This window comes from Micropterus salmoides, unplaced genomic scaffold (genome assembly GCF_014851395.1).
Source record: "Micropterus salmoides isolate LMB-PRFRI ecotype aquatic unplaced genomic scaffold, ASM1485139v1 Ms_hic_scaffold_8, whole genome shotgun sequence".
Classification (NCBI taxonomy): Eukaryota; Metazoa; Chordata; class Actinopteri; order Centrarchiformes; family Centrarchidae; genus Micropterus; species Micropterus salmoides.
The window spans coordinates 31,587,496-31,614,376 of NW_024044570.1; the positions used below are offsets into that span (position 1 = coordinate 31,587,496).

The window sequence follows — 26,881 nt, forward strand, 5'->3', positions numbered from 1 at the left end:
GTTTTTGATTTGAATTTTCACTTTTATTTTCCAGCTCTCCTTATCGCAGAATAAAGTTCCCATGTTATGGAAAGAATCCATAGTGGTCCCTGTAGCCAAGGTTTCATCACCAAAGGGGTCACCTTATTAGTCATGAAAGGTTTTGAACGAATTGTGAAAAGGAGTTTACTGGCTATGACACAGAGTATAATTGACCCACTCCAGTTTGCATATCAAGCCTGGAAGGGGGTAGAGGATGCCACAGCAACATTGCTCGATTCAGCTGTTGGCCACCTAGAGGGCAAGAAAACACATGTGCCTATGTTTTGTTGATTTTTTCCATCAGCTTTTAACTGGATGCAGCCCCACATCCTAGCTCACAGGCTTTCTGAAAAATCTTGCGTTGACTCTGGAACCATATGTTGGCTGGTTGACTTCTTGACAATGGGGTCACAAAGAACCTGCGTTAATGACACTTTGTCTGAGGCATTGATGTGTTCTACAGGATCACCCCAGGGGTGTGTCTTGTCACCTTTATTATTTGTACTTTACACAATGACTGCCAGAGTACATTTAAGTCCAGGTTCATAGTTAAGTTTGCAGATGACTCTGTGATTGTTAGCCTCCTGCAGGATCATGAGGTGGGTCATGGACCAGTCCTAGACAATTTTATCAAATGATGTAATGACTCATACTTGCAACTCAATGTCTTCAAGACTAAAGAGATCTTGATCGACTTTTGCCGAAACCCTCTTGTCACGGCACATTTTCTTATCAATGGCAGGGCCGTAGAGACAGCAAGCCAATATAGGTACTTGGGCACCCTTCTGGATGATAAATTGACTTTTGATGCCAACACTGACTCCATCTGTAAAAAGGCCAACGAGAGATTGTTTTTCTTGAGGAAGTTGAGTGGTTTTAACATTGACAGATCACTTTTGAAAATGTTTTATTCATCTTTTATCGAGTCAATTTTAACTTTTGCAATGATCTGCTGGTTTGGCAATCTCAGCATGGTTAACAAAAATGGTTTGATTTAATATTGTTAAACTTTGCCAAAACAACATTGGCACTAATTTGAATGACCTTGAACAAGTTTTTAAAGAGAGAGCCATTCGGAAGGCAAAGGCCATCTTGGTGGACCCTAGACACCCTCTTCTTGCAGGGTTTCAGCTTCTGCCATCAGGGAGGAGGTACACTTTCCCTAGGAGGGCCAAATCAAATAGATATTTGAGATCATTTGTTCCATCAGCTGTTGGGTTTTTAAACAAACTGTAGGCCTGGTTGCTGTTGCACATATATTGTAATACAGGAGTTATGGATATACAGGGCTCTATATTTCACGGTCACTTTACTGTATGTTGATAACACCTATTGTATGTTTTATGTTTTTAGGTATTCTATTTATTGTTTGGTTGATCCGTATTAACTACTGTTGCAAAACGGGGACAATAAAGGCTATCAAATCAAAATCAGAATGAATTAAATCATCCCAAGCCAGTGTATGGTTCAAGACTATGGCAAAATAGTGTTCACTGAAAATCACCCAAGCAGAAAGTACACTAGCAATTCTGATACATGACTGATTGAAGATACAGCAATGCTATAACACGACACTGTGCAGAAAACATAAACTACACTTGACAAACTTACTCTCACACAGGTTTAAAGCAGCTATCACACCATAATGAAGCATTACACGTTATGCAAAGAGCATATAAACTCAGCAAACAAAATCATTATCTGGTCACACAATCACAACAGATCAGCCTAAATTAGTAGCTCTTACCATTAGAAGCTCTTATGTTCTTGTCTTTTTCTTCGCAAAGTAGCCGATCAAGTCCTCAAAGTCCAGCTAGCAACAAGCAAAGCAATATATTTTTCTGGTGGACTGTGATGACTATATAATAATATTATTATAATAACATGTGTTGTGCCGAATTCTGCCTGCCTCCCGAGAATCGCATGCACTTCGCAGCTGGTAACGCTAATTTATGCTGAGGAAAGAGGTGGATGCAAATCTCGGCCAACCCTAACCCTTTTTCCGTTTCTTTCCTAAAGTTAGCTAAAGATACAGTTAGCTTACTAAGGCTGAGCATAGCTGGTAGAGTAGACAATGCTTTCAAACTAACATTGGCGTGACATCCTCCTCTTTTCATTTCTAGCTTTTTTGAAAAAGCTACTTATTAGTGCGACATTTTTATTTCAGACCCATATGGTAGATCCCTGGCTCAGGCACCCACACATTCTGGTGAACACCACCATAGCTCACACTGAAAAACTAATGCATAACAAAAAGGGGAACAAGGTCAGTGAACATAAAAAAAAGGTATGCAGATAAATAATGAGCCGGGAGGAGGGAGGGGGGGACAGGTACACACAGGATACTCGACTTTCCTTAGACATGATGCTCTGTTATAACTTCTGAGGAATATTACAATATTAACAAATAGGCTGACAGTCTGCTGCAGCTTGCCTGTGTAGTACAGCTACCTCTGGACAGAATACTTTCAAAGACAGATTGATATTTGTCATTTCCTGTGCGCAGAATTCCACTTAAGAAAATCGTGCGTCTCATTCAAACACATCTTAGCAGTCCTATTAGCTGACTGAAAGTGGGTGAAAGTGGGTAGGGCAAAGGAACCGGGCTCAGCAGACTCCCAGTGATCACGGCCAGACCGGAACCAAACACAGCCTCCGAGACCGACGGAGCCCAGTTTGATGAGGGGAATACAGTACAGAGGTGATTAACTGCGGCTCCGAACAGCACTCCAAGGACGACGAAGACACGGCGGGTTCAGGCTGGGACAAGAGAGGCATCAAGCAGGGGAGGAGCAAGAGGGAGGTCAGGCATCAGAGAGGCGTGTAGGGCCAGAATATTTTCACATCTAACTCTAACTGATTTGGTGATTGTTGGATTCAGCTTTATGTTTGGCTGTGTTGGCAACGTTGTCGACTTGCTAGTTTACGCGTTTAGCTGTTCTTATTTACGAAAGCTGTGAATTACACTCTGAAATGGTAGGGGCGCCCAATCGCACAAAAAAATTAATCTTACATAGTGTTGCTTTAATTTAAACATAGCAAGTCATAGCCTTCACAATATCTTGGGATATCTGGTCTTTTACTTATACTAGTGTTTTCCTGTGAAAGCACCAGTGTCACTCTATATTTAAATTGACAGTCTGCTGTAATTTAGATACAACTTAACAAACTGAGCACTTGCCACTCCTCCCATACAATACTGTATGAGCACAGACCACTTCTATTAGAATGAGGCTGTACATGTGACAAAGCGTTGGTCCATCCATCAGAGTATTTCTGGCTATGCTTGAGGTCTAAGTGGTACGTGCCAATCTGTTTATTGCAGGTCTGTTAGGCTGTTACAGAGGCTGTAAAACACACAAATCGCTAGTGCAACTTTTAAAATGCAGAATAATACAAGGAGGGAAAGAACTAATCACCTTGATATATGACAACCCAGTGACTGATGTGTTCTTTAACTTTACTTTGTCTACATTTATTTCTGTCTCTTTCTGCGTGACTTATCAGTGTTGTGCGATGAGTGAGGTGAGCAGCTGTAGCAAGCTGTGGTCACACTGCCCTCAGCAGAAGACTGTCATCAGGACTAATAGGATTGGATCTTTAGTGAATCAGCTCACGTATCCTCATGCATGTACCTTCAACAAACACAGCAGATACATTCACATAATACGCAAGTAATCTTATGAGAATATAAGAGCAGGTTTGTGTGTGTGTGTGTGTGTGTGTGTGCCTTTAGTTCAGCCTCTCTGCGCTCTCTCAGGCTGCCTGCCAACATTGTTGGCATAATGCGGAAATCTCTCTCACTCTCTATTACTTTTTCTGTCTCACTTTCTTATTGTCTTTTTCTCTCTAACTCCCACTTTTGCACTCTCCTCATCTGAGTCTTTTTTACTCTTTTCTATCTCACACCCTTTCTTTGTCACACTTGTGTTTTCTCTATCCCCATCTTGACAAGTGTGACAGTTATTGACCATGACGTCAGTATCAAACACATTACATTATTGATCTGTCCCAAGGTCAACTGCTAATCAGATAGTAAACATACCCCCTTTTCAGGCAACCGATTCATTCACTAACACAGTGTCACTAACCCAATGAGGCTGCTTTTACTCTGTAGCCATTTATCCCAGCTGTTGCTCACATCTTTCCTTTGCAGGACTGGGCATCTCTTGTACAACATAATCCAGAGACAAAATGTGGGCTGGCACTGTGAGACTGTCTTCTTAGAAAGGGAATATAAACTTTACAACATTTTATCAGGTCATAACCACACATTCAGTGTTTTAAAATGCAAGTTTGATGAGAGTCCCCGAAATGAACTTAAAGATATGTCCATGACAACAAATGTCCGAATTTGTCTTAGCACTATAATCTGTATGGGACATCTTTGTTTATCATTCGGAAAATATTCAATTTCTTGCTGAGAGATAGAAGAGACAATTGCTATCACTCTCATAATTGTCTGTTAAACATGATGCTACAGAGGAGATGGTTAGCTTAGCTTAGCTTGACTGGAGTTTCTGTAAAACTGCAACTTGTGGTTTTTAAATGTATGTTTGTGTAACGGTTAAACAAACATCATACAGCCATTTTGGAGTGGCCTTTTGTTGTGGCCAGCCTAAGGCACACCTGTGCAATACCCACGCTGTATGAGCAGCATCTTGATAAGCCACACCTGTGAGGTGGATGGACTATCTCAGCAAAGGAGAAGTGCTCACTGACACAGATTTTGACAGATTTGTGAACAATATTTGAGAGAAATAGGACTTTTGTGTACATAGAGAAAGTCTTAGATCTTTGAGTTCAGCTCATGATGAATAGGGGCAAAAACAAAAGTGTTGCATTTATAATTTTGTTCACTGTATGTTTTAAAATACATCATATCAAGATTTTAAATACTCAAGGCTGTTCAGAGAAATAGGCTACTGTTTAAATACCAATTGTGGAACTGAGATATACATTTTACTTGTGACCTTCTGTGTTACTTTTCAGAACTGGTTCAAGCAAACCATATTTTAGTGGATATAGATTTGTAAAATGGGATTTCTGTAAAGCTAGTCACCAAATTGCTTGATCAGTTTATATCCCTGGATTGATTTCTGTAGTGTAACATTGTCCAAAATGTTCACCATGACATTTGTTGAATTTTCTTTTCCAACCCTCCGCACAACCTTAATCTACAACAGATGTTTAAAAAAAGAAGCTTTGACAGTAAGTACTACTGTATCCATGGCCCTATAACATGGTTCCTAGAAACAACAAGATCTGGGACCAAAATGGGTCATGGGTCTGCTTCTGATGGCGACAGAGTATCAATGTGTATCCATGACTACCGGTCCCAGGACAGCTAATTAATATCTGCTTTGAGTCTTAAGCTGAAAAACAAAAAAATGTTGCTTTATATTCCTGTCCAAAAGTTTGTAGCTGCAGTAAAGAAGGTCAGGGCACGCCCATTAACATCATAACCCTAACTGTGCTCATTGTTTTGGTTCAGTGAGCAGAGTTATAATGAGAGCAGGCTCTCATTTCCATTCAGCACAGCACACAACAGCTCGAGACGGTCTCGCTTTGCTTGCTGTTTCACTTGTACCATAACCTCCTTAACCCTACTTTCACCTTAACCTTAATCCTGTTCTTAATCTGTCATTGATCTCAATTATAATGGAGCCATCCACAAGTGTTTACAGGTAGAGGGAACTTCCGCAATGATTCAGACACATGGATTCATCAGTAGGGGGTGGACACTGGTGCCATACAAAGACAGAGAGATAAGAGAGAGACAGAGAAGTAGATGGAATGTGATGAATGGAAATGAGAGGTGGAAATTACACATAACTTTGCTTATTTGAATAATTTCGTTCAGTTTGATTCAAAGACTCAAAGTCACTGATTATGTAGTTCATTCACTACATAGCAAGTTCAGCAATTGCATCACAGTATGTACACAGTAGGCATCACTGTTCATCCCACCACAACCTTCAGCGCTGCATCTGAGTGTCTTCAACTAAGTAGTACATTCATTATGTTGCTGGTTCAAACTATTACTTTCAATCCAGTACAAAACTATGTCCATACAAATACTGTTTATGAGGTTAATGGCTCAGCAGCCATCTATTTACAACAATATTGTTACATTATCATTGTTTCTAAGCTTTTTAACGAAGAAGTAACGCACTGTGTATCACAGATGAGTTAATATTGGAGCTCTCAGTCACCAGTCAGGAGCTCCACTGCTAAAAGCTACTGATCCAGTCAGTGGCAATGGTGATTCAGTATAGTCAGATGGGTGCAACAAGGAAGCTGTAAAAGATTGAAAATATAAATATATCTAGAAAATTTATAGTTTGATTAATCATAAATACTCAATCTAGTGAGGTGTTTTAAGCTGCAGACTGTTGCATAAACTTTGGCAAGGTTGACTCAATAAAGTATGACTTTACCAATGCTTTACAAGAATTAACAGGACCTTTTGCGTTGGGCAATGGTGTTCTTTAACTGAATATTATGAAAATGCCCGAGTCTGGTGTCAGACCTCTGAAGTGACGCCAATGTCTTTGATTTCCTTAGCTATTCATATGGGTCTGGTGCAGCGCCTATAAACAATAGTGCTAGAAAAATACCATCAAACAAAAATGACGTTGACGCAGCTGCACAAGTTATTGTAAATCGATTATAGAAATAAAAATTCTAAAATCAATGTATTTCTTTGATCAACGGGAAAAGTTAACAGCCCCTAGCATCTAACATGACATTGAGGGGCATTACAAAACTTAATATTCCCCTATCCGTAACATGAACATGATATCACACTGAATAAATTAAATGAAAATGGCAATTTAGTCCAATTACCAGGCTTATAAAGAGGATCATAGACTTTATTTGGAGCCGTCTAGGTAAGATATACAATGGCAGCTAACAGCAGAGATGTGTTCTTAGCACACAATCCCAGGAGCATCACTAAAAGCTTCACTATCTTATTTTAAATCTCATAATTAATTGATATGCAAAGCCTCAAAATCTTGTGTTCTTTGAAAAGATCTTCTTAAAGTCTTTGAACATGTTTCAGATCAGACGTACTTCTCCATGACATTCAACATTCAGGAGTAACAAACTAAGCTAAAGTTCAGAAAACACATCCATACTTATAATTTTGTAAGAGACTTTCAAAAAATGTAATCTGTGTCAACAGGACTGTGTGGGTGTGATCTGCTCATAATTTTAAATGAAGTACATGACATCACCTTTTCCAACTGAGCCCCACCCACTTGAGCCCCAAACCAGCAAGATGAGACAACCATGTGAAACAAACAGAAATGCATTCCTTCCTTCACAGTAAGAAGCTAATTGAGAAAATAGGTTTTCAGGGACTTTAAGGTCTTTGTCAGTTTAAATTGCACACTAACCACACGGCCTAGCCAGCGTACACACAGACCACCACTAGAATGCATGGCTTTTCACTTCAACCAAAGGATGGTGGGAAATGAAAAACACAAGAAAGACAGACATACAGACTCATCCAGAAACCACCATAAAGCCACTACCTGGACAGAGCAATCTCAGCCTTCTGCCGGGCGATGTCGGCTGCCTTCTGCGCTCCCTCCACAGCTCGGTCCACCTTCTCCCTGATCTTACTGGCCCGGAGGGGGATCAAGTTCTTCCTTTTGCCGCTCACTAGGATGTTCTGTTTGTATTTCCCTTCCTCCTTTGTGCCATCAGGAAACGTGGTGCAGCCGTAGCCGTGGCGTTTGTTGCTCAGCCACTCCCCCTCGTACTGCAGCCCGTCGGACCGTCGACTCACACCGAACCCTGTCCGCTTGTCGTTCTTCCACTCCCCGCAGTATGTCTCTGTTGCCGTGGCGTCCACATCGTCGTCAGCGACCGCCAACTCTGCATCTGCATCTCCGAGACTGGAAAGGGGAAAGGTTCAATTGGTTTGGCTGGCGTATTCAGTTAGTAGTCCTACATCCTACACAAACTTTGAGAAGAACGATAATAGGTTTGTTTGCCAGGTAAGCTATGAGAGCTCTACCATAACATGGCAGAAAGAGTGCTGTACACAATGGTAAGATAGCACCTTTAATGTTAGAGGCTGCTGAGTACACACTACACAATGCTCTCTGAAGTCACTCAACTGTATCATCTCAGCCTCCCAATGTTGTAATTGTGTGTGTCAAGTGTAAAGCTGGCATCGGGAAGTGGTTAACTTAGCTTAGCATAAAGACTGGAAGGCACATTAAGACCCAATGTGACAACAGTACCACTGCCCTCTGAAACCCATCATTTCCAATGGCTTAAGCAATGTTGGATCTCGTTTGTTTAATTTATACACCAACAGAAATGTAAAAATTACTATTATTACTATTGACAATTTAGGTCTAGGTTCAGTTCCGTTTGGAGCTATTTCTTGAGTTTATCCAGTTGCTTGGTACTTCTGTGCAGCATCGCTCGTTACAGCATGGGTTTTTCTGCCAGATACTGCAATAACGATTCGATTTTTAAAAAAAGTTTAGCTAAAGATCAATATTCTCTGCCAGTCAGTTTTTGACGGAAACCACGTCAAGCAGAACGGCAGAGAGAAACCGGTTGATTTTCTAAATAAAACAGTGTGCAGACTCCCAATCATATATCAACAATAAATCAACAAATTAACAAAATCTAAACAAGTCAGCAGGCAAAACGCTCTTATTCTGAAATGTAGCCTGCACAGAGCAGCGTGAAATGGGCTCACAGAGAGCTGTGATCGGTGGTAGGACAACACAAAATGACAAATTAACAACATGTTAACAAGGTGTATGCTAAACGCTCCACTGCTGAAACACTTCAGTGTGAGTTGATGCGAGACAGCCGCGCCTGTGTCTGTTCAGCTGACACCATTATCTCACGTTTTCCTCTAGTTTTGTTTGTTGCTGTAAAATGTAAAAGCATGGCACTTGTGATTGGTGAACAGGTCTATCGCTCAAGGATGACAACGGAATTAACTTTTAACTGCATGACTGTTTAAAACGGGTCAGATGTGCTGTATAATTAACCTACATTTTAATCGCTGTCGTCACGATTAGCTAATCGCGTTCTTTCAAATCTTCAAATCAATTTAGATTTGAAAACGATTAATCGTTCAGGCCTTGTCGCCAGGTATGATTTGTGAGCACAGGTTTGTCTTTACAAGCACGATGGTACCTATCCTGTCAAGTTCATGAGTCCCGGAACCAGGCTATTGTTTTCCAAGAAATACTTCCAGCATGGATCTCCCCCTAAAACCACAAACATTTGTATGCTAAGCTAGGCTAACCAAAGCCTGAGTCAAGTCTACAAACTTGTCACACAGACATGAGATTGATATTCATCTTCACTTGGAAAGAAAGCACATAAGGGCATTCCCCAGAATGTTAAACTATTCTTCTAATAATTTTTGTGCAAAACAAAAAATTCCTTATCCAAAGTTGAGAATGCATCTCTTGTTTCCCTATCTTCTTCCTTCATATGAGAAATGTACATCTAAAGAAACTGAGTACAGAGAATACACCCACAATGATCCACAGATATTTTCCCCCATTCCCTTGTCTCTGTCTATTCATACCATACCAATCCCTGGTGTAACACTCCCTCATGGTTAGCCACTGCACAGTTCATCTGAAGTTGGTAGGGAAATAAGAGTCTTGCTCAACTAGGATTCACATAGGCTTGTTTTCATCTTGCCTACTAGAGCGTTACTTCCCTTTAGTTATGTTTTCACTGGCCCAGCATTTATCACTATATTATGTTCATAACATGCACCATCAAATAATAGAAATACTAACTGACTCATCAGTCAGTTAGTATTCACTAACTCACTCAACTAACACATCAATAAATAATTGATCAATTGCAATACATTAAATACAAATGAAATCTAAATGTTGTATTTTATCATGTTTACAGCAGTAGAATGGAAAAAACTAGATGTTTCTATCCTCATCCGCCGTGCCAATAATTAATCAGACCTGATAAGCTGCTGTCAGCCGCTTTGCCAGCAAACAGGTTAGGAGCTGCTGACTCTTGTCGTCTAGTAATTGGTGCCTTTAAAAATAAGCCACCTCAATCCAGTGTACTTGGAATTTTACGCTAAGCATTTCCAATGATGGCACAGGATTGATTCAACACATTCAAGCAGTTTACACGATACAGCACCCACCAGCATGTCCACACTATGACTGACTGAGCTGATGTGTTGAAGATGTAAAAAAAAAAGATGAGTAGACAACAGCAGAGCAGAGAGACAAAGATGACAGGCTTTTCACTGGGTAACACAATGTAAAACCAGAAGCTTTTAATCAGGCTCTGAACGAGCTGACCAGCAAAGTGACCTATTTGACCTATAGGCCACTTTGGACTGCATGCCAATCTATTTTAAAGACTCTGAAGTAGGAGCCGTGCTTGTTGTTGCCTTGATGTCCTCCAGATGAAGGGCGGTTCCCTTTCTAACTACGTCATCCCTCCTTGTCCTGTCACTCCACCTTTCTCCCCACTTCCATTCATTTTATTACCTCATGACAGAGTTGATATGAAGCACTATTCTCAGTGTCAGCCAGCACAGTATGTAGGATTTAACAGTCCCATGAAATGGCCTTGAAACTGCTGTGAGATGTTTCTGCATGAAGCAGGGGCCAAGGGACTTGATGACTTGAACACTTAAAGAGATGGTATTATGCTTTTTGGCTTTTTCCTCTCCTTTATTGAGTTATATATCTTTTTTGTGCATGTAACAGGTTTGCAAAGTGAAAAAGCCCAAAGTCCAGCCCAAAGGGAGTTCCCATCTCCCACAGAAAACTCTGCTCTGAACTGCCTGAAAACAGCTCGTTTGTAGTCCAGCCTTTTCCCCTTTCATCCCTGTGACGTCACAGAGATGAAAGCTAAATGCGCCTCATATAACGCTCACCAAGCGGCTAGTCCAACACGCCTTCAAAAACACCAGTGGAAAAACACTGAGCTGCAGCACACACCTGTCCTCTCCCTTCCAAACATTAGCTACCCTCCAGGCAATCAATGGACATAAAGTTGTTAAGCTAATGATACACACAACGTTTTTGAGCAATGTTGTTGGGCAATCTTGCTAGTGGCAAGTCCGACAATGTTTTGAACGGATAGCGGCGGTGCGGGGCGGGTGGCGGAGTGGTGGGGGAAGGGGATTAAGGTAGTAATCTTTACTCATTACCATTGATGGCATTGCTCTAAAAGTTGCTCTGTGTATCATCAGCTATACTGTGATGTAGAGACAGAGCTCAGTGGATGAAAGATACTTTTGTTACAGATTAATAACTCACCACTCTGAAACTCTTGCTTCAGTCCATGTTGCCAAGCTGGTCGGCAACATGTAGCCTACAGCTGAATCAAAGCTGTTTATGGGCTTCTCGCTGACCCGCCCTTCTCTACTTCTGATTGGCTAGTAGTCCTTAACTAGGAACTGCGCATGTGCAACTCCCAACAAAGATCATTTAGAGACAAGATGTATCACTCCATAGCTAAAATGAAGCCTTCAACCGGGGTGAAAAGAGGAGCTGCAGCAATGTGCAGTATGACAAAAATATGGTGTATTTTTTAAATTAAACCATGTAAACCTATTCTGGTACAACCACTAAATAGGATTTTGAACCTGAAAATGAGCATAATACCACCTCTTTAAGGAAGATTTGGGTTGGTTGCCCGAAAATTGGATAGAATTTCTATATATGATGGTAAGTGAAAGAGGCTTAAAATGTTAAAGCTGACCTGCAGTAGAGCTTGCCCACCCCAACCCATCAATCAACTACATCTGGTATTACCTGATAGTAGAGTTGATATCAGAAGCAGCAGAGGACACAGTACTCATTCCAGCCTCGCTCCTGAATGAGCTCTGTTTAGACCTCTGGGAGGCCAGAGAGCTCCTGGACTCAGACTTCCTCAGCTTGAGCCCAGACAGGATTGACCTCCGGAACAGCCCGCCTTTTCTCTTCCCCTTCAGTAGCTCAGCCTCGCTATGTGCCGTCAGCACAAAACCTCCACGAGACACAGCGGGGCTGCTGCCACTGCTGCCTGTACTGCACATGGAGACGCTGGTGGTCAGAGTGCCAGGAACAGGAGAAGGACCAGGAACCACCGCCCCGGTCCGGTCCAGCAGAGCTGTACCATTGCTGTGCTCCGAACCGGAGCGTAGAGAGTTTATGGAGGTACGGAGCGGAGAGCGGATGACGGCCGCCATGCCGTACGGGACACTTTGACGAACTCCGTAGCCATGTCGCATTCCGCCAACCCACTGGCCCTGAAATGTCCCTAGAGAAAGAAGAGAAAAAAGAGAAAAATTACCAATACCAGTTCTAAATTTGTTTGCTGTAGTAGACCTGATTGGGGTGCTGGGGTGGTTCCTTGTGGCTGCCTTTCAAGTTGGGTGTTTTTTGGTTTGTTTGTTTTACCAAACTGACTGTGAATCCTCTTATATCACATCTGTATAATCTCTACTTTTGTATAAAGTAAATATGTTAAAATGAATAAAACGTCAGTGACGAACTTGTTTATAACTTTGGTGCTGCATACACAGGATGACTACTAGAACAACAAGACAAAGGTGAGATTTATGCTTTGTCTTTTTAGGTTTTAGAAGACAAAACACCTTAAGGATGAAGACTAACTGCTTGGTTTGGTAAATGTACGTCTGGTGAACTGAGCTGAATACATGATTCGCTGAGAAGCAGGTGTTAGCCTATATGAACAAGGGGTTAAATTGCATAGAGTTAAACTGAGTTATCCCCTCTGTAGATATAAATATATTTTTTATCCTTCTGTTAGTATTATATTTACATTATTGTCAGTGTCAGTATCCTGACTAGCAGGACTTGCCAAAAATTCAACAGAAAAACTGGTGGAGCTAGCATCTAATCACGATGATGGTCTTGATACAAAATGGGGAAAAATAACGAGGGCTAGCTAGGTGGTACGTAAGATGACTAATCCCGCCTACTAAGCAGTGATTGGTCAATAATTTTCTCTAACTGGTGGAACCAGCAGTCATTAGGCACAACACCAGACCTATTTAAAACATCACTCTTAAACATGATTTTACTTTATAGTGGGCTTACCTGGTTCATACCCCTGAATAAATGTGTGTGGGACTCAACAGCAATTGTTTGCCTCAGAGCCTCTAACAGGATAATCTGGCTATGGCTGAATGAAAGGTACAGTATGTGTAACTTTATTCTTGTTAATGTTCAGTATCACAATTTACAATATTTCCACAGCACATACATTTTTTTTATGTATGTACTGGTTATAAAGTGATTCTTATTGACAAGAGATTATGATTTTTGACTTGAAAATAAGTTTGAGAAATCTCCCCGCAGTAATGTAGTAGTAACGGCAGTATCAGCGAAGCAGACAGTTTCTGGACTTCACGTTCTCTCTGGTATGTGTATACAGTCGTATTTTTGATCAGATAACTTGACAAGGCAATAAGCTGAGGAGTAGTACTGTACACGGGAGTGGCTTCCTCTTGTCTGTCCATCCATTCTCATTCATTCACACCATGCCTCTGTACTACCGGCACCCGCGGCTGCATAAAAGTCCTTACATCCCCATGTAGCTGAAAAGTAGGGCATCATAGTGTGTGTGTGTTTCCATCATTCCTCTCTCTGTGTCTCTCTCTCTCTCTCTCTCTCTCACACGCACTCAAACGGAAGTGTGTGTTCCAATAGGAGTGCAAGTGATCCATCCCGCCTGCCCGTACCTCTGATGTAACAGCACTCTGATTCATTCTGTAGCAAACGCATTCGCTCTAACCAAACTCCATGACCAAATAAGGACTGCAACCACGTTCCCTGTCTCTGTCGCAAACACACACAAACAGTTCCCTTGTGGGCTCAAGTGTCAGTGAAGTGGGAAGTGCTGAATGAAGCCAATGTTTTCAGCCAATCATATTCTTGCTTACGTTCTAAGACACACTCAAACACACTCATACAGGCACAAGAAGCACATTCACAGCGTTGTTCAAAAAACTTCAGCTAGAGGTGGTGTTGTTCCTGAACCTTGCCCTCCTCATTAGGACGATAGGCAGCCTTTTATCCCTCATACACACACATAAACAAAAAACAGAGCCTGTGACATAAACAGCTGGCCAGCACATCTGGCCAGCGCCTTTGTAATCATGTCAGTACACAGCTGTACGACCATATGACAGACAGATCAAAGAACACACATAGACACATACACACACACACACACACAAACACAAACACAAACACAAACAGCCATGCAACAGCTTGACAAGGTTACCATGTCAATAAATGGCCGCCAGCATGCTTGAGCAGGAGAGTGAGACACAGGGCAACAAAGAAGAGAGACAGTCCTCCCTGAGTATTCTGAGACAGACAGGCATTACCTGTGATTATGTGTGATGGTGTTTCTGATACAGGCCACATTTTTGGTAATAAGATTTTTGAAAAGTTGATGTTTAGAATGAGGAAACCCCAAACTGATTGCAGCATAACCAAAACAATAGCTGTGTCCCAAATCCATACCACATACTAATTATAAGCAGGTTCTGAGGATGCAGCCTGTTCCAGTTCACATCGGAAAAGTTACAAAATAAATTATACTCATATACATACTAAATCAGGATCATAGCTACATTTCTTTGTTTAATTGGCAATGATATCCTTAAACAAATAGTTCAACAGTTGGGAAATATGCTTATTCGCTTTCTTGCCGAGAGTTAGATGAAAAGATACCACTCTCACACCTGTCTGTTCAATATGTAAGTGGTTAGCTTAGAGTAGCATACAGACTGAAGACAGAGAAACAGCTAACCTGTGTGTCCAAAGGAAAAATCAGCCTGCCAGTAGCCCTGAAGCTCATCACTTATCTCATTATACCTTCTTTAAACCATAGCTGTTTTACAGGGGGTTCGTGGCACTATTTTGTCTGTCGTCAGCTTGAGGTTGCCAGGTTACCCGGTGGAGACTCCAGGAAGTCACTGCTCCTGGTAAAGAAATAGTCGGGAAAAACACCCCCATAAAACACTGTTTTTACACAAACCAGATACAGCATGTTCATTTGTGAGCTTTAGAGATGCTGATAGGCTCCTAGTTTCCATTCTTTATGTTATGCTAAGCTAACTGACTGCTGGCTGTAGCTTCATATTCACCAAACAGACAAAAAGATAATATTAAAACTTCAGATGTCACTCATCCCAGTGTGGGAATCAAGAAAAAGTATTTTACACATATTTGTTTCTCATTTGTAAAGTATTGAATGGAACTACACACAGTTTTATAGCTACCAACAGTACAAACTACAGCCTCCAAACATAAAGTTGAATCAACAGCTCTCTGAATCTGACCATTATAACCTTCATAAAGGTAAGATGTACTGCAGGGTCATTGTATCAGACTGCATTAGTTTTAGCTTGGTGTACATAAGAAACTGGCAACTGAGTGTGTGAGTGAGTAAATATATGTGAAGCAGTGTGTGTGTTATTTGCTTTTTCATGATTTCTTGGAAGCATATACAATCAGTAATGTCTGAGTAAATAAAATATTTAGTGGAGCACTGGGCTGCGTTTCCAATGTGGGCCTGTCGCTCTCCATGGTGCTGAAAAATACAGACTGCGGGGTAGGTTGTTGGTGGTTATATTCCAACAAAATCAAACCCATTTACAGTTTTTATGTGAAATCAGTGCATTACATGGAAACTCTAGGAAACATGAGCGCCTGCCAGAGTAAGGTCCACACTTCACACAGTCAGAAAAAAAACAGTCCAATTGTGCACTAAAGCTGCTTCTCCAACATCACATTACCTGCTTTGTGACAAGAGAGACATGCAACAGCAGATTAGGTTATCCTCTTCTCATCATTTCATCATTTTATGTAAAGGTTTGAACCCCAGGCCTACAGTTGTGAAAAGAATCCACTTCACAACTCGCATGCCAAAACCATTTCACTGAGTCTGCCTAGAGGTCAACAGGAAGCGCTTTCAAATCATATGGGCCTTTAACCCAGGCCGGGGCTACTGCTGGCACGAGGTAGACACACAGAAAGAGTTAACGCGGAGAGATCAAAGCTGCGGAAACATCACAGAGGCACAGTGATTTGATCACGCGCCAACCCCCAGGCTGAATTCATAATTGTCTCTTTAACAAACACGCGCGTCTGTTCTCTATTTCTAGGTTAAAAACCATCTGTCTCTTAGTGTCTGTATTTGATTCTAAGGATACAGCAGCCGAAGACAACTTGTCGAAATCTGTAAATTCTGCTAGTTAGTTTGAACTGTACTTCTCTTCTTTCGATTTCTCTTTTTCTATCTTTTCACTTGTTCCAGGGTAGTCAAATTAGCTCCTGTGCATCTACATTACTGCATAGTAGTAGCCTCAGTAATATGGATTTGTGAAGCACAGCAGTAAGAAAGAGAAAGAGAAATGGAGCAAGACTGCCTGTGAAGGCGTTGACATTGGTTATTTTATGAATTATTAATATGTTGTTTCTCCATGTCAGCACTTGTATGTCGGAGGAGTGCCTGTGTTTGTGTATGTGAGAGAAATGGGGAGGGAGAGTAAGATTAGACAACACAGGGTCATGTAACAGTTTTCTCATATTGTTTGTAACAGCAGTGGAGGTTTCTGTGATTTTAATTCTTCTGTTTTCATCCAATGCTCCATTACAACATCTAAGAAATGTCTAATTACAACAACAATAATTAGATTATGCATACTAGATAACTGCACAAACATACTGAGGTGGGGAGGGGGTCCTTGAACCTTGAAAGTTTTATTAAAGTTTGGATGGTGAAAAGTTTTTTATAAAAATTACACCCGCCCCTTGAAAAAACTGTATTACCCTTCCCCCATCTCATATGTCAAAACAAGTGCTTTCAGGGCAAACTCCCTCATTAGTCCAGTTGGTATTGTATCGGCAGCAGTGCAGGGCAGACTTCTATGATACATATTTAGAGTTTTCATGTTTCAGACAGCACCGCTAATCCTCACTACAAACATCCAACCACTCTCCCATTACATAAGCTAAAGTCTGCAGTGGGGTCGTTGTGGTAGTAGAGGAGACGCGTATTAGCAATGACCCTAAATAAAACCCACCAAAGCAGAATGCAGTTGCCACTTCTGAATGCTTTCTTCGCTGTACAATTGGAGCGCATCTATGGGAAATTCAAAAAAGCAATGTACAAAAGCTGAGGAGGTGGATTTTCTTTGACAGCACCATTTATGGGTGATGTGCCACTTTATGTGTGCCACATAATGTGCAATGCTTTTAGGAGAAAGAAGTAAATCTAGTGAGCTACACATGTAAGTTTGTGTCCTTGAACGCCCGTGGATTTACATTTTATATCAGTTGCTATAAAGTGATGTATACGGTAGAGTAAGAACGACCGAAAACAGAAACATAGATGTAAACCACTTTTTCAAGATAACCCATAAGATCAGGTAACACAGACACACCAGCTGCTCAGGCAAAATGAAAGACAGATGGTAACTCAAGACAGGTAGACAAGACAACTGACAGGCAACAAGCCATACAGACAGGCAGGATAAATAGTTAGACAGACACATCACAGATATGCTGGACAGACAAGCTAAACTGTGAAATCACTGAAAACCAAAAGCAAGGGAAGTCAGTTCAAAGCTAAACCTCTGCCTCCGTAAATCACTGTGTGGGACCGTTATCCGTTTAAGAGATTTTGCTTAGTCTTTCAGATTTCCATTTCAGGATTATTTATCTGCTAAAAAATTTTATGAAAAAGACCCATGATAACATGATGGTACGCTGTCGCCCTAAACATTTTTGTAACCAATGGTTATTATTTGTACACACAAATAACTTTGTAGAAATACAAATTGATTGTCTTCACTTATGTCCTTTTGAATCCCCAAATCAATTATACATTAAACAGGAAGGAAAACTATCTAAAAAGGCCCCGAAGGACATCAAGTGGCTGGCACGAACACAAACCTTAGCCTCAATACCAAATGGATGGTTGAATGTGTTCTAAGACAACGAAATGTTTCATATGGTGTGGTCAGAGAGACAGTCCTGTTTGATTTCTGCAATAGCCAATGTCTTCATCAACATCCGCACACTCTGCTCTACTCTACTCATGCTGTATCTACGCAGAACAAGTGTACTAGTATTAAGGATGGATCACAGGTAACCTGTGGGGTTTCCTTGTATACAGTAAGAAACAACAACATATTGAGGCCTCACAAACGTGTTAATTAAACATTTGCAAAGCCAGTTAAAATATTTAGAATCCTCCATCATTTACATTAATGTTTGCTAGATAGCTTATTCTCATGCACGTGCACTATGTGTATCCTAGTGCATGTGCATGAGATACAAACAAATCACGGACCCGTTCACGAAAATACAGCACCACTGTACCTTAAATGTTAAAATGTAAAATGTAATGTTGCAATTTTTTAAATGTAAAAAATAATGTCAATTATCAGTTTAAGTTTAATTAAAAAGAAGCCAGAAATGCTAGTGAATGAAAACGAATGAGAAGATTGAAGGGGAAAAAAGCAAAGATAATAAACCAAACAAAGAAGAAATCTGAAAAGGCAGTCATCCCTACCTTAACTTACCTGGTCGAGATGCTTCACCCTCTCTGTCAGACCAAGACTGCAATACATGGCAACTGTGCAAACAAGTGAGTGATCACACTCCTATCCATATCAGGCAAAGTGATTAACAGGACCATCTTAAACAGAATAAAGGAATTAGTCAGCATTGAGCTATAGGAGGAAGCCACTGGATTTCACAGAGCTGTACTGTACTGACAAAATTACAACTCTGTATGCTGTTTGAGCAATGATGGTATATAGCATTCCCCTCCACATCCATCTAATTACTTAAGGAGTATCTGACGTCATGGATAGGAAGACTCTGGAATATTCTTCAACATTGTGGTATATCAGTCATGTTTGTTAACATTATGAAAAACCTGCATGAGGCAATGACCTGCAAAGTAGTCCATAAAGGGCAACTCACAAAGGCTGGACTGAGGTTAAGGATGCCTACTGTCACCTTTTCTATTCTTGCTGGCAATTTAAAACAATCAAAAACATTCACAGCCTACAAGGCGTTGGACATAACTTGACAATCTGTACTTTGCAGATGACTTGGCATTACTGTCCCATACTTATCAACAGATGCATGAGAAGACCGGTACTGTTGCACTCGTAGGATAATCTGGACTCAACAACCACAGAGGAAACTCCAAGATCCTCAATGCGAGAACAATCGGTCCCAGTGCAGCAATGGCAGGTGACGGTTTGAAAGAGGTGGACAGTATCATACATTGACAAGTGAGCAGCACAGATGCTGCCATTACAGAAAGGATTTGCAAAGCAGAAGCAGCTTGCATGCAACAGCATTACAAACAACATTAGAAACATAAAGAAACTACCCTTGCAAAACAGGATTAGGCTATTCAACACCAATGTCAAATCAGTCCTACTTTATAAAGCAGAGGCATAGAGGGTCACCATGAAAGCTATAAATAAAGTGCATTCATTAATGAATACATGTCTGAAAATTATTCTGACTTATTATAAACCTGTAGAAGACACAAGGAGGAAAAGACAACAGGGAGAGGTAAGTCACCTCAGCAAGATGGCCAACAAACAGAAAGATGGGACACTTCTGAAGCTAGCTACCAAAGCCAAGATAGGGATGTCTGGATAGCTCTTGTTGGTGACCTACATCCCAAGACCTTTGGACCTAGTGTCATGCTAAGGACACTTCAGCAGTGCTTATGTTTGCTGACAGAGGGACTTGAACCCGTTGTTGTTGTCTGAGACCCTGACCTCGTCTGTCTTGGTCTGTCTGGTAAAATACTTTCGTCTTGAAAGTCATCAGAATGACACAATGGTGATGTACAGCATTAAAAAATGGTCCTCCTCAATACTGCCAATCGAAACATAACCCATCTACATGTGAGGCTGAGCAGTCCAGGATGATAGAAGACACAGTGGCGCTGTTAGCGTCCTCCCACACGCTAAAACTGGCTGCAAATATATTCTCTCAAATACCGTCTTTTACATTCCCCAGTCATCAAGCTTCCAAAGCACATGTCTTACCATTACATTACTGTACACGACATAAAGCACGTCTTTGACTTAATTTGGCGTATCTATCATATATCAGTGTATCTAAACTTGAGAAGTAAATTTACTATGTCAGCTTACATTACATGATCAGGGCTGGAATAACAATTGCTACAGGATGATTATAATGTTGTATTAGCCAACAGCTAGCTCACAAGCCTCGTTTAATGAAGAATCTGTGATAGGATGTGCCTTGATCACACTTTTTCTTTTCTTTGTAGCGTTTGGTGCAGTCTTCATTTAAGGCAGAAAAAGGGAGAGATGAGTGAGCTTCTGTGTGGTTGACACTGTGTGTGGCATATAAGCCAGTCAGACACAACAACCGCTGCTGCTGAAATGTTTAGCCGTTACCACTGTTGTACACAGTGACAGTTGTAATCTCATGCCTCTCCCTTTGTGACTCACTTCTCACTAAAATGATTACTGAAGCTGTCTTTTCATTCTTCTCCGTCCCTCCCTCTGTTTCTCTCTGTGCGTGGTTGTTAATCAGTGAGCTTAGGTCTTCATCTCAGTAAACACCATTAGCCCGGAAGGCCAAGTCAGCCAATCGGAGCCCAGTAGAGCAGGCTGGGCGGCCAATGGCAGCGAGGAACACTGAGTCTCTCGTGACACGCTGACCTGCTGCATGTCGGTGAGCGTTGCTATGGAAACCCTACTGTACAGAGCAGCTCGGTGGAAATGCGGTGTAGCGAAGGAGGAATAAAAGAGGTGGGAGGAGAGGAGAGAGGAATGTTGGCAAACGTAGGAGAGGAACAAAAAGCCAAACAGCAGCGATAAGATAGAGGAGGCATGTTTCCTAGAAGGGTGGCATCAGGTGTAGTTGGAGGGGAGAGTGGGACTGACAGTCACTTTAGACCTGACTGTGGGAAATATAGCTGGCTCTAAAGTGCACAGCGTGTTCCAGAAGTACGTAGGCAGCAGAGCATATTTGAATGTTTTGGCTCCTGACTCTTATTGCTTTGGACATGACAGAGCCCTGAGGTGGCAAAGATAGACTGTCAAGCTTTAACCACTTAAGGAACTATGAACTTTCAATGGTAGAGTTTACTTAAGAGTGCCAATGGTATTTGGGCATATTAACATCACATTCAACAATTATGTCATTTTGGTTTCACTATCTTTATCTGTGGGGACGATTATAGTCTGCACAATTTACGCCCAGCTTATACAAGGAAGATCCATTAAATCACAAAAGACTGACAAGTGAATTTGTGACATTTCAAAGTCACAGTCATTTTGTTCATTAAAGATAAATTACATTACTGTAATTAAAAACAAAGGCCATATACTGTGTACCTGCTAAATTATGTCAGAGTTCAGTGTAACTATAAAAGTGTTTTAATACTGTGGCTGTCCTGGACCTTATACCTGCACAGGACAAATGTGCAGCATCAGTGGCATGAGGTGGTAGCAGACAAAATGCTTCACTCAAGTAACTCTTAAATGGCTGAACAACCAAAATATAATTCATAATTTAGCAAATTAGATTGGCAAAATCAATGTTATTACTATATACTGTAGCTAAAGCTCAATTAATCTTTATCTTTTATTATATTATATTTTTAATTATTGCTAAATCAAATGATTCAATGTGTAATGTGTGCTTTTTAGGCTCTTTTAGCTTGTTTTAGTTTAATGATACATTTACCATTCTAATCAACCGTGTTTCTGTCAGGAGCATAAAACCACTATGTTGCTACATTTGACAGATAAAGTCAGCAACTAGCAGGTAAATACATTAGAACATTTAGCTGCTAGAGAGAGAGAGATTTCTCAAAACAAAACAGATTTAAAAAGAGAGTGACTTATGTGTCAGGTGACCAAAAACACAACTCCAAATGAATGGTAATGTTGCTTCATGTCTGCTCAATGTGTAATGTTAGATAGTTGTTTGCTAACACGTGAGCCGTAATAACTTTATGAGATGATACTGGGCAGTGTGTCAGGCAGATTGCTTCAGAGTTACTCTGCCTTCTGGGCAGAAATTAGTTACCAGAGCTTTAGATACATGAATTGCTTTTTTGAATCAAGCTAGCGCCAAGATACAACAGGTCCACTCTGCTAAATTCTTAATTAATGTAGCATTTTAAAAGATCTTTTAAGTGAAACTATTTTTGCCAGACAATGCTTCACCTCCTGTTGAGTTGTTTTAATTTGTTACAGCATGAGAGTTTCTGTACCATTAGTCGCTTGACAGATATAATCTTTGTCTTTACCTCATCTGTGTGAATGTCTGAGAAACAACTGTTACATAGTGTCCCCTGCCATACCAAGACTGAATGCAGTTCTAGAAAGTTATTCTCCCCAAGGTTTTACTCTTTGCTCTTAGCCATGACTTTTGAAGAACACAGAATCAAGCTAACTGATGCAATGTGAAAAGAGACTAAATTAGCATAGAGCTAAAGATAACTCAGGGAGGGAAATGTGCCAGGTGAAAATACTAGAAACAGACATGTAAGCCATGTGAGCCAAATCAAGGTAAGGTTTATTCTGGTAATAGATGAAATAGATTATCATTATAGAAAATACATTCCCTCTTTGGACACTAAATTATATATATATATATATAATTTTGAGGGTATTTCTTCTTGTATTTATGTTAAATTTGGTGGTGTCATGCTCCAGCTAGATCAGTAACTGTCTATGTTAAAACATTTTAGTGTGACATACATTTTTATCGCTTCATAGATTTAAATAAAGGACAAATGTATGTTGTTATAATAAGGACACTGTGTACTGTTGTAGCAAGATAAACACTCATAACTAGGCCAGTCTCTGCTGCATTTACAGTATGTGGGTTCAAATACTTCCCAGAGCTACAGTGCCTCTCCAACACATCTCTCTCTGGGAGGTTTTCTTAGACTACCACTTTTTTTTGCTGTCCATTTTTGTCTTTCCCCTTATTTCTGAAATGATCTCACTCATCCCCTGATTAGAGCCTATCCCTCATAGTAATCACGATAATCATCCAGCCAGCCATCTTTCCATTATCTGTTCATCATTTAACTGGTCCATTCATCCATCAATCTGTACATCTGTCGATTCATCTATCCCTCTCTCTGTCGGTAAGTCCATCCCATCTGTGTGGTTAATCTGTCAAGCCAACTTCTTCTCCTTTATCCTGACTCAACCTCTAAAGTCAGTCTGGTCTAAGGATTTTATCGGGCTGCTCGGGACTATATGTGTGTGTGTGTGTGTGTGTGCGAGCCGTTGTAAAACGGCCTGCTAGTTGTAGAGTTATGTAACAAAGATTTAACTGCATGCATGCTACTGTCAGCTCAGTCAACCAGATTTCGCGTGTGTGCATTAATGCACGCACAATGTGTATGCTCAGTGTGTATCTATTTTTAAGCAGGAATCCATATGTCCGTCTCATTACCAGTGACTGAACTGAGCCCTGGTCTAAGAGACTCAAAGTGCATTGATTTCTATTTCAATTTGATGCTGATCCAAAAGATCTACAAATTAAGCACCTTCAAAATAGGTTACATGTGCAAAGGGGCTTACATTTTATCGTGTGACTCATAAATGATAAGAATGTTGTTGCCATAATCAATATTTTAGCGTTTAACAGCATTCAAACATTAAAAATAATAGAGTCACGGATGTATTAAACATGCATTAAAGTGGGCATTGCCTAATTTGGTAAAACCGTCAGATTCAGGCATATTACAGGTGGATTGTTTTCAGGTTTTTTTTCCAGAAATGCTGGTCCAGCATTCTATTAGTGGATCCATCACTTTGGGCCAGAAAAAAATATCTCAGTAATTACTGGATGGATTGGCACAACATTTTGTACAGACATTCATGGTTTACAGAAGATGAAGCCTAACGACTTTGGCATTCCTGTGATTTTTCCTCTAGTGCCACCATGGGATTTACATTTGTGTACATCTAGTTCAGACATTCATGATCCCCAGAAGGTTAACTGCGTTAACTTCGATCCCCCTTTATCTAGAGCCATCATAAAGTCAAAATATTAATTCATACAGTACTTTGGCTTCTGACCAAATACCTACCAAATGAATGTCATTCCTATCAACCTCAGCTGTGCCTTATGTATAGTGCTAGTTAGTAAATGCTAGCATGCTAACACACTAAAGTTAACTAAGATGGTAAACATGGTAAACATTGTAACAGCTTAGCATCAGCATGTCAGCATTGTCATGCTGAACTTGTTAGCATGCTGACTTTAGCATTTAGCCTCACAGAGCCCCTAATGACTGTAAGTATATATATATATAGAATATTTTGTTCTGTGGTGTATTTAATCAAATATTTTACAGCATGGTTGGCTATACGTCGATGGGGAAACTGAGGGTGAAGACATGGAATTGATGTCTCTAAATGTTCTGTTAAATGATAATGACATTGTAATCTTTTTTCTGAAACATTTCGTTTTCTTGGAACTTGTTATTTGGGAGCTGTTGTCCTTGTCTGTCCCTCTAACTTTTTACTCATCCCTTAAGACTGCATGGCCTGAATTAAAGGCCTCCAAATACACAGCATGTCCTCATGCAGCTGAAGTGAGGGGTGAGGTTTGGGAGGAACGAAGATGAGGAGCAAAAGGACGGGGAAAGGAAGAGTCAGAGGTTGAGAATAATTTTCAAAGCCTGCCCTGATGCTGATACGTACGTGTGTGTGTGTGTGTGTGTGTGTGTGTGTGTGTGTGTGGCGACGAGGCACGGCAGAAGAAACCTGACCTGAGAAGACCTCGAGAAAAACTCCTCCTACATCTGTCACCTCTGTAACTGTCAATCACTCTCCAGTCAATTTCGCCGAGGACAGTTGTCATATCGCTCCTTGACAGGCACTGTCAAGGAGCGATATGCACTGGTTCACACATCTTCGCATACACACACTCAAACCCACCCCCAAAACATACACAATTCATCTACTCATGTGTCTCTCCTCCCCCTCTTACCTCCATCTGAGTACGTCTCTGTTCCATATCCGTCCTGCAGCCCGTTGTTCCATGTCCCCTCGTACTTCCCGCTTGTCCCTGTGCTCTCCCGCAGACCGTAGCGTCCCTTAAAGCCATGCGTCCACTCGCCCTTGTACACCCAGCGGCCTTTATTCTCGACGCCCACACCGTGTCTCTTGCCCTGAGCCCAGGTGCCCTGGTAGGTGTTCCCGCTGGGCCAAGTGTAGACACCCAGCAGCTCAAAGCCATGGGCCCAGGACCCGCAATACTCGCCCTGTCCCTTGGGTCCCGTGCAGATCCCATGGCCGTGCGCCTTGCCCTCCTCCCACCCTCCGCAGTATGACCCCCCATCGTCAAAGTTGAACCTGCCGCCAGTGGACATGCATGAAACAGGTCTTGGCAATTCCCCTGAAGCCTCGACAAAAAGAAAAAGAAAAGAAAAAGAAAAAAAAGGGAGGAAAAAGAAGGACAGGTTGGTGCTAGAACCAATCCATGGAGCGGAGTTTGGAGGTAGGTGAGGTTAGGGGTGAGGAGGAGAGAGTGGGAGGAAGAAGGAGAGAACTCCCACACAAATCAAGCACCCCTTGTTTTCAGCTGGTTTGGGGAAGAGGAAGGAGAAACAAGGTGAACAACAAAACTTGGCCCCTCACAGGGTGTCAGGGGTCTCCCGGCGTGGTGGGAAAGGGTGATGCTGTTCACTCCATCCTCTTGGTGGGCTCTTTGTAGCATCGGCTAGCACTTTCCTGCTTCTCCATGGCAGATGCAGGTGAGAGAGGAGGAGAGTGGGCCCAGAGCTGCCATTATCCTCTCTCAGCAGGAGTTTAAACCATCAGGCAGCTCCACCAGCCTGCCATGGTCAGCCTACACAGCCTACGACACACAACTCTTCCTCCTACTCCTCTCCTGCTTTCCACTCAGTCCCCCGCGTTCAGCCGCCTCCTACCTGATGATGCCTACACCTCTCTGGAGTGTAGAGCTGAGAAGTCTCCCCCGATGGCAGCCTTTCAAACCTCCAACCCACTGGCATAGAAGCCACCCTTTGGCTCACTGATCAGCACCAAGGCCCAAACTGGAGCAGTGACATGTTGAGTGATGGAGAAAAAAGAAAGAAAGAGAAAGACTCTCCTCCTCATCAATTGTTATTTCTCCGAGACCGCTGCTAATGATCAGACAAAAAAAAAAGACCATTTAAAGTCAGACTCAGAATCTGTAGCTCACTTCAGGGTTCACCATCCTCTTCTTATTCTCAGCCCCCCCCAGTCACACACACACACACACACACACACACACACACAGCGCCTGGTGAAGGAAGCAAAGGAACACACACAAGCATAGACAGAGGCAGAGACGAAAGAATGGGGGAAAACAGAAAAGGTAATCTGCTAGGCTGCCTTCTTTTTTTGTCTGTCCTGTCTTGCTGGATAGCAGCAATGCAGTCTCCTGCCTTATGCACCAACACACTACACAAAGGCACACACACGCACACACTTTCTGACTGCCGGTGCGCACACACACAGACAACGAAAATAAACAACTGAATTGATTAATTTCTTCTCCTCTGTTCCCTCTCTCTCAGTCTGTCTGCAGATCTTTAATCCACTGCGTCCATAAGTGGTTTATCCTTTGCATGGGTTGCCTTCAGGTTGCCTACTTGATGAAATAACATCCATCTATATGATCCTGTTTTGGTGTGTTCTGTCCTCTTCAGCATCTCCTGCTCGTCTCCATGTTTCCCTATGGAGCACCGGCTGACGCACAGGCTGCCTTCCTGCCTGGGTCTTACAATCTCTTCTCCTCCTACGGCTGGATCTCTGTATCTC

General features: G+C 41.5%; 1 protein-coding gene across 1 annotated transcript in view; it reads right to left on the reverse strand.

Annotated features, from left to right (window-relative positions):
* Positions 1-26,881, reverse strand: part of jph3 (junctophilin 3) — a 51,797-nt gene extending 24,916 nt beyond the window's left edge. Inside the window, 3 exon segments of the mRNA XM_038707100.1 lie at positions 7,563-7,928; positions 11,820-12,306; positions 25,062-26,881. Coding sequence (XP_038563028.1) covers positions 7,563-7,928; positions 11,820-12,306; positions 25,062-25,443 — 1,235 coding nt within the window. The 5' untranslated portion in view covers positions 25,444-26,881.